Genomic DNA, 8,077 nt, shown 5'->3' with positions numbered 1-8,077 from the left:
TGCTGTGGCCCACAAACCTCGGCTTTCTCACTCCGTGGAAACAAATCTACCATTAATATAACATTTGTGACCACTCCACAAAAGTGTTTTGATGATTGAAACCAGACTCATTTCTTGACTCTGATGTGTGAATGTTGGAATTTTATGAACAAATTTTGAGTCGCCACAGTAACGATGTGATCGGAAATGAAATTATTGGGGCCAAAAATAAAACTTCTGATGCCAGGAGAAGAAAGGGAGCACTTTATTTAGAGAATGTCAATCATGAATGGTTGAGTAATTATAAATATAAACTAGAAACGACTGCACAAATGTGTGTATCGTGTAGTCCACCATTCCTACTGGTTCATCTGAGCAAGGAGCCCCTCCAGCTCGGGACGCCCCTTGAAACGTGCTTGATATTCGGCCTCAGTGTGCTGAGAGGAGAAATGGGGGGGGGGGGGGGGGTTCTCAATTATTATCGGTTTCTATATGTTACGGATGCACCATGTAGGTCAAAAGAAAGTGGATGCACTGGACTTAAGGCTACGATTGTCTTTTAATTTAGGTTTTGTTGCGTTACAGGAGAATTTTGGTGTTTCAGAATGTCCTTTTAAAATTGTTCCAGAGTTAAACTCAACTGGGAACACAGCAAGTGGGATGACAAAACCCACGTGGAAACACCATGACCAGAAGGAAATCCTAAATTATTTGTTTTAGCACATAAATACACACAATGTGTTGGTACACAATGTAACAATTCAATCAACTTTAAGCTCGTAAATATAATAAATGTGCAATTTCTGAAATATATCTAATATTGTGGTTTATGAACTCACCTCATTGACAACTAGCTTAACTCCTTCTGGCTGGTTCTTTAAAACAACGTCCATGAAAACAGGACACAATGCTGCATCCAGACTGCTCAGCTGGAGAAACAGGTACAACAGATCAGGAGTGGCAGAACTCAACGACACATTCAGCGTAGAGACAAGAGCCTCACCTGGACGACTCGCTCGTGTGTCTTGAGGACAGCGTCCACGTACATTTTGGTGCCTTGGTCCTGCATTACCATGACCTCTACGCTCTTGGTGGGCAACGCATAGCTGGTAAATAAAGAAAAAGCTTAAATGTGAGTAACAACACGTATTTATGTCAATGTAATATTCTCTCCACTATTCATCTACTTTTCTTAACGAGGGGTCGACGCATTTGTAATGAAGTTCGAAAAGCAGGTTTGTAAAAGGCTCTTTCTTTCGTTTGTGATAGTGTTATCATTTCATTTGCTATGAGTTAAATGTCTAAAATAGATATTTGTCATCATGTTCTTAGCTGAAGAACAAACACTACATATTCTATAGAACCATGTGTAATTTTGTGATAAAACATTGACATCTAGTGTCCAAGTGGTAAACTACTGTGGTCTCCAAGGGCAACCGACTGTTCCTGAATATCTTTTCATGCCACCAACTGTATTGTCAATTCTATTCTGCTATTTTCCTAACTGGATGGCGGCTTAACCAGACATATAAACTATTAGATTACGTACACGTGGGGCCTTGAAACGATGACTGAAGCGAAAATAAAAGAATTTCAAACACGTTGACCCACCTCTCAGCTACCTTGATGCCGAGCCGGTTGCAGAGGTTGTGGATGTACTGGGAGTAGTGCTCCACCAGCGTCATATCAAAACCCGACACCATAACGTTCAGCGTCCCGTACGCCGTTTCCGTGGCAGCCGAGATTGGTTTGATCTGGAGTTTGTCCTTCTTTTTCTTAGGCTGACAAGACAGTTATCATTTCCAGGGTCACTCATAAGACTATATTCCTATCCATTTTATTCTGTTTTCATGTGTCAATTTAATTTTAAAGCCATTTCCATGTTGTCTGAAACATGTTTTTAAAGATCCTTACAGCTACTTTAAGTAAAAGGTGCCTCCACTTCCCAATCCCGTGGGTCGGCATGCCTTTGTAGCCTCTTTCAGCGACAGCACCTGCAGATTCATTAAAAAATAAATAAATCTATTTAATAAAAATGGCCATACAATAGAAAACAGAGATGCTTTCATTTAGAAATAACATTGATCAGTAGATTTCAATATCTACCCCAGACGGGATTTGGGTTGGATGGTGCAGCCCTATAATTGGAGAGAGAAACTGTCAGTGGAGTTAAAACAGAAACTTTACATTTTTACAACAGAACCATTAACAACACATATCTTTACAGGCTAGTTGCTCGTCTGCAAACTCTTGATGGTAAAATGAGTTTAAGATGGAAGAATATTTGAAAATGAAAATCGTACCGGCATGATAGAACTGCTCGATTTAACACCTGGGGAGGAAAAACGATGATATATCGATGATATGGACACTTGTTCTAAAAACTTGTTGCAAAATAAATGTAGCCTATTCATTTATCTGGGAACTATTATTATTTTTCCAGGAACATCTGCGAAACGTATTTCCACACTAAAAGCCTCTAACAAAGTAGAGATAAGAAGGTTTGATCAGCAGCGTTCTATCGTGGGAAAAAATGAATGTTTCTTTAATTGCCATCTTTAATAAAAACCATGTGCCAGCTACAGTTCGTCGAGCCGGGAGTGAATTTAATGACCCTGGAAACTCGGAATGAAGCTCACTGAAATTGCTGCTGCTGACCTCTGCTGGGAATCTAAACATCTAGCGGAATTAAAAGCAAAAGTTTACCTTTTGAAAGGTAGGAATCATCTCTCAATATTCCCTGGACTGTGTGGTGGTTGTCACGATAAGAAAAATTAACTACATGTGGCTACAATTTCACAACAAGCTTAAAGACGCATACACACAGCGCGGAAGCCTGATCCGGAAGTGCATCATGGGAGTCGGTCCATCTGGGCTTTGTGTCCGTTCCGGTATCATCAGCCGTTTGTTGTGTTTTATTTTTATTTTTCAAATCTAGTTTGTACTTTAAATAGTATGACAAATCAAGGGGAAAAAAATAAAATATTCTTTTAAAAAATAATCACAATTTAACGAGATTATTAATAGAATAATAGAACAGGGAAAATAAAATAAAAAAAATCCCAAGCTGGTAATAGATAAATTAGGTACTTCAGAAATAATGTTTTTTTCTAAGGCAACACAAATACAAAACAATGCTAGTAAATAGAATCCCTTTGTATCCTCCTATAAACTCCCCATTTATGTGATTATATCCCTCTTATTTATCCATGTTTGCAAAAGGGGAAAAAACAAATGTCCACATTCAAACAGGCATTTATTAAATTATGTAATATTCCTAAATGAATGAATGCTCATAAATCTGACACGTAACATTATAATCTCTGGCATAGAATTGCATTTTTGTGGGGGGAAGAAATCATTATAGGGCAAAATTAAATACATTCAGTATTTAATCAGTGCATGAGAAAAAGCATCGCATTCAATACATCAAAACGTATTCTGAAGCCATGAACCAACATTCACTGCATATTTTAAGTATTTTTCTTTACATGCCAGAAGCATCCATTTGAATGCAATCAACTCATCTTTGGCCTCAAGTATTTGAAATCAAGCATGAAGAAAACAGTCCAACAATCATAAATCATGCAGAGGTCCTTCAGGGTCGTTGATCTTCCATCTCGTTTGATCAAGCTCTGAATGTCTTAAAATACTCATACGTTCGCAAACATAAGGATTATGCCTCAGTGTTTAGAAAGTCATTTCACAAGTAATAACAGTTTAACTTGTGTTGGATTCAAAAATATATTCTTGTCGTGTGTATAAACATGTTTGCAGCAAACAGCTGAATGAGATAAAGCACCTTAGTGAGCAGGACACAACAGAGCTCAGTTCATGGCAGCAGATTCTTGGAGCTCTTTGGAAGCTGATTCTGTCCATCACAGGTTTGAGGTTTGCTAAAGTTAAAAGCAGGAACATTCCAAAATTAAAACATCAACATTCATCTGCAGAAATCTAAACACACAAGCGCTCCTTTTTTCACACTCTCCTCGCTTCAAAGTTAATTATCTCCTCTTCCTCATCTTCATCCTCCTCCTCCTCTTCCTCTTCTGGACTATAAAGATCATATGGTGCATCACTCAGATTGGCCGCCTCCTCCTCTTCCTCTTCCTCCTCCTCCTCCTCCTCCCCCTCACTTAATTCCTCCCCCTCACTTATTTCCTCCACACTGCTGATGTTGAGTTCGTCATCGTCCTCGTCGTCCTCGTCATCTTCCTCATCCGCTATTGCCCCCTCCTCCTCGTTCTCCTCCTGCTCATCCTCCTCTTCCTCGACGTCCGTAGTATGACCTGTTGCACGGAACGGTTAGTTTTTCAAATCAGAACTCAATGAACTGAAAGCAAGATGACAGAAAGAAAGTTCTTACACATGGTGCTAATGGCATTAGTAACGTAACTCTGGAGATCCTCATCAAGGAATTTTCTCATTTCCATTTCCATCATCACCTCCAGCGCCTCCGTCTCCATATCGACGTATTCTGGGTAGAACATGTTTTTCCTGAGCAGCCTGCGGCACCTGAATCGAACACAAGTTGACAAACGCACGTAGTAAAACGATTTGGAATCATGAGTTTTGGATCAGGAGTGAAACGCTCTCTTCGTCAGCACTCAACTGTTTTCCTTTTGTCCTGTAAGCCTGAAAAGACAATAAAAAGGATTAGAAATATAAAGCGAGTGCAAAGGAAACGTTTCTAAAAGCTGATCCAACACATCTGCACCTCGATGAAGCGGAACGGGTCGTTTTCCTGCATGAGGGCCTCGATGTTGCTGCGGGCGTCTTGCAGACGGGCCTGGTCCTGGCTGATCCTTGAGATGTTCTTCTGAATGGCCGAGCCGTTAGTGTCACAGTGCGTGCGTGTGCATTCCTTCAGAATACTGGTGAAGGAGAGGACCGCCGTCTTCATATCCTCACACAGAGTGTTCAAGACCCTCTCACAGTCCTCCATGTACTTCTGTGAGAAGAAAGAAGTGAGGGGGGGGACGAAGACAACAACCACCTCCACCATATTGCCGTACCTTGTTCTGCTGCTCCTTGTCCTTCTGCTCCTGCTGCTTTTTCTCAGCGATGATGTACTTCCTCTCCACCCTGTGCAGCTGCTTCTCCAGGCTGCCCTGGTGACGACACAAAGACCACGGTGTCACCTGGGATTTAATCGCATCATGAGCAGCAGCTTCTGTGTACCTGTAGATCTTTCATGGTGTTTCTTAGGGTCTTGATCGTGTGTCCCGCGTGTCCCCCCTCGATGGTGCAGGCGTTGCACACGCAAATCTTTTCATCCATGCAGTAATATCTGTAGTTGAGTACAATACCATAAAACATGGTGCTGATTAAGTAAATGAATGTGTCATTTAAAAAGTGAATCTAATCAAACAAGTGGCCCCCTACTGGTACATCTCCTCGTGTTCTGGGCACTTCCTCTTCCAGAAGTCATCAACTGGTTCTGTCAGAGGATGGCCTCGGAATGCTGGCAATTCCAGATGTGGCTTCACGTGCTCCAAGCACATGGAAACCTCACACTTTAAGCACGTCTTCACTGCATATGTTGGGGCGGCAGCGCTAGAGGCAGTGCTGGCGGCGGTGGCTCCCTCTTGCTCGCAGTCCCCTTGCTCGTTGCTGGCTGCACTGGTGCTTGATGCCGTTCCAGAGGGGCAGTAGTCACAGGGAACAGCACAGCCGCCCATGACTTGCTGCACCAGAAACGACTGTATTGCCGTTGGCTTCAAATCCCTGGAACACACTGCACTGCCTCTGTGCCGCTGACGGTAGTTGTCAGAAATACTGGCGAGTTTCAAGTTCTTTTGGACCGGGGCACTACAGCGGTGGCTCTCGCGGCACTCTGGACATCGGAAGCGACCTCTTTCTCCCTGGCGCTTGACATTGTCCAGACAGGTCTTGCAGAAGTTATGGCCGCATGAGAGCAATTGGGGGTTGCGGTACACCTCCAAGCACACCGGGCAGGTGAGGTCCTCCTGCAGCATCCTGGCCTGCTGCGACTGGCTGAAGTCCATCTTATCGTTCACACAGTGAGCTTAAAGAAGAGGAACAAAAGAGGAACCACCGAGGAACATGAGTTTCCTGGTGCAGAAGTTCAACCTATGCAGCCACTGAACCAAAAACAGCCATATTGATAATCACAGGTTAAAAGGTGTTGGAATATCAGTCTATTTCTTTTATCCTATCACATGCATCTGCCACATATATTGTGAAGGAAAATGATGACTTCGCTCTAAATTGTACTGTAAAATTAAAAGAGACAAAGCAATGCCGAAGAGACAAACAGGCGAGATGATTCTGTTGGGTCCAAGGTTAGCACCGGTCTGTCTGGGATAGTGAAAGTCAGACTGGTTGGCACCACACATGGTTGACACCAACCAGTAACCTCCCATGGTGAACTGTATACCTGCAGCTTTTCGTCACACTTACATAACAGTGTGACGCTGATCACAAACGTTCGTAAAACTGAAAGCAAACGTGTCCACAGAAGGCCTCGCCACACCGGGACACGTTATCCTGCTGCAATATTAAAATGACATATATAAATATCAACCCAACCCCCCACCCCGGGAAAAAAAAAACACCAAAAACTTCACATGAAACCAAAACCGAGTGTCAACAGCGATTTCGCCACCCTGTCAGTTTTTGACGAGTGAACGACCTACAAAGCTGCTCTGAAATCAACATCAGGGTCGGAATAAAGTAATCGCGTCTGATTATCCGTCATACATTTTCCCCGACGGACAAATGTGAGACAACACCAGCAAAGTCGCGTCTCCGATCGTGTTAGCTAAACTAATATCAGCTGGCTAGTTAGTGACACAGAGAGAAGCTAAAACCGCATAAAAGACAAACACTCCGCGCTACTCACCGGGTAAATTTAAGTCAATACAACCATCTCAAAAAGCCGGAATTTCTATTTCCATGTGTGGGAATTTGTCAGTATTCCTGCGCTTAATATCTGAAACCTCGAAGCTGCGATGCACCTGTCACAACGGGGCGCTAACTCATGTTAACGTTAGCGCACCTTCGTCCAGTCGCAGGGTGGACAAAAACAGACCACTTTGTGTTAGAAAATAGTCCTGTCACTCATTTATTTCGGTTGTCGTCCAGACTTTTCGTGTTTTCCAGCATACAAAAGAATGAAAAACGAAAGGCTATTGGTACCAACCTGCTGAAAGCCTGTGCAAAAGAGAAGTGATGCTTTCAGGGCACCGCGGAAATGTCGGACTTCCCGTTTCAAGCGCGCTGGCGGACAGCGGAGGGCACTGCGATAAGATACTTTCTGGCCACACACGTGTGGTTCGTGCACAGAATCTATTAATTTTTGAGGATATAACAGAAATCAGTGTCTTATCATCTAAATTATGGGACAGCTTTATAACTTTATCTTCAAGGCTAAAACGGAAGGCTAAAGGGACAACAAACCTACTAGGGGGCGCTACCAACTCAATCGGCGACTTGAGCTGTCGTTGAGAACCGGCTGTTGATTAACAACGTTTAGCTCATAAAAACCCATTAAAGAATCAACTATGGAGACTGTGACAAAACACGCTGACAATGTTCAAGTTATTATTAATGATATGATGACTTAAGGGGGAAAAGTGCACCAAAATTAAAACAAAATAAAACCAACAGGCCCAGATGGATCACTCATCTGCAAAGAACAGAGACCTAATTCTCAGTCCCACTAACCTGACCCAATGAGAAGTGTGATCCCCCTGTAGTTTGTGCTCCTCTTTCTTGAAGGATACCCTACTTTTCCATTCCACAGTCCACATTTACACACTTTAGGGTGAAAACACAAAGCTTTAGTTTCATTTGGGCTAAACCACTTTTGCATTTTGGAGCAAGAATAACAGAAGCGCAACGGCAGATTCCCAACACATAGGGGTATGAACTTATGGCTACATCGGTGAATGAATGTGTGTTTTATGTGAATATGATGACATATATGTACGAATGTCTGTAAATAGACATTGTTGAGTGACAAGGCAGATCTTTACTATCAGACTCAAGCACACTAAGCACAGTAATTGATCAGACAGATTTGTCATAAATAGCATCTGATTAAAGCAGCTTCCAACTGATAGATCTCCCTATG

General features: G+C 42.5%; 2 protein-coding genes across 5 annotated transcripts; both read right to left on the bottom strand.

Annotated features, from left to right (window-relative positions):
• Nucleotides 1-220: 220 nt before the first annotated feature.
• Nucleotides 221-2,842, bottom strand: mrpl48 (mitochondrial ribosomal protein L48). 2 transcript variants are annotated; one of them, XM_057028391.1, is made up of 8 exons: nt 2,686-2,842; nt 2,283-2,311; nt 2,086-2,117; nt 1,894-1,973; nt 1,591-1,760; nt 983-1,085; nt 819-908; nt 221-416 (listed from the first exon to the last, which is right to left on the bottom strand). In XM_057028391.1, exons 1-8 carry the CDS (start codon nt 2,704-2,706, stop codon nt 339-341), a joined length of 603 nt encoding a protein of 200 aa, XP_056884371.1. In that variant the 5' UTR covers nt 2,707-2,842; the 3' UTR covers nt 221-338. The 2 variants fall into 2 exon arrangements, with proteins under 2 accessions (XP_056884371.1, XP_056884372.1); XM_057028392.1 differs by lacking the exon at nt 2,283-2,311 and having other exon boundaries at nt 2,686-2,830.
• A 376-nt stretch (nt 2,843-3,218) lies between these two features.
• zgc:92594 (uncharacterized protein LOC436996 homolog) lies at nt 3,219-7,274 on the bottom strand. 3 transcript variants are annotated; one of them, XM_057028351.1, is made up of 8 exons: nt 7,145-7,274; nt 5,365-6,007; nt 5,161-5,269; nt 4,995-5,090; nt 4,697-4,930; nt 4,592-4,614; nt 4,346-4,494; nt 3,219-4,268 (listed from the first exon to the last, which is right to left on the bottom strand). In XM_057028351.1, the coding sequence occupies exons 2-8, from the start codon at nt 5,985-5,987 to the stop codon at nt 3,958-3,960; spliced, it is 1,545 nt and encodes a 514-aa protein (XP_056884331.1). In that variant the 5' UTR covers nt 5,988-6,007; nt 7,145-7,274; the 3' UTR covers nt 3,219-3,957. The 3 variants fall into 3 exon arrangements, with proteins under 3 accessions (XP_056884331.1, XP_056884333.1, XP_056884334.1); XM_057028353.1 differs by lacking the exon at nt 7,145-7,274 and adding an exon at nt 6,845-7,130; XM_057028354.1 differs by lacking the exon at nt 7,145-7,274 and adding an exon at nt 6,403-6,818.
• Between the last annotated feature and the right edge of the window lie 803 nt (nt 7,275-8,077).

This window comes from Takifugu flavidus, chromosome 3, assembly GCF_003711565.1.
Source record: "Takifugu flavidus isolate HTHZ2018 chromosome 3, ASM371156v2, whole genome shotgun sequence".
In the NCBI taxonomy this organism is placed as follows: Eukaryota; Metazoa; Chordata; class Actinopteri; order Tetraodontiformes; family Tetraodontidae; genus Takifugu; species Takifugu flavidus.
Note: the sequence above shows the minus strand (reverse complement) of the source record. Positions and strands in the feature narration are given on the sequence as shown.

Excerpts from the sequence above, each read along its gene's own strand:
- mrpl48 (XM_057028391.1), bottom strand. The coding sequence starts at position 2,706 with ATGATTCCTACCTTTCAAAAG. Across the intron at positions 2,118-2,282 it reads CGAGCAGTTCTATCATGCCG|GGCTGCACCATCCAACCCAA; the intron begins GTACGATTTTCA and ends CTCCAATTATAG. Across the intron at positions 1,086-1,590 it reads GGCATCAAGGTAGCTGAGAG|CTATGCGTTGCCCACCAAGA; the intron begins GTGGGTCAACGT and ends TTTATTTACCAG.
- zgc:92594 (XM_057028351.1), bottom strand. The coding sequence starts at position 5,987 with ATGGACTTCAGCCAGTCGCAGCAGGCCAGGATGCTGCAGGAGGACCTC. Across the intron at positions 4,495-4,591 it reads TACAGGACAAAAGGAAAACA|GTGCCGCAGGCTGCTCAGGA; the intron begins GTTGAGTGCTGA and ends TGTTCGATTCAG. Across the intron at positions 4,269-4,345 it reads TAATGCCATTAGCACCATGT|GTCATACTACGGACGTCGAG; the intron begins GTAAGAACTTTC and ends TCCGTGCAACAG.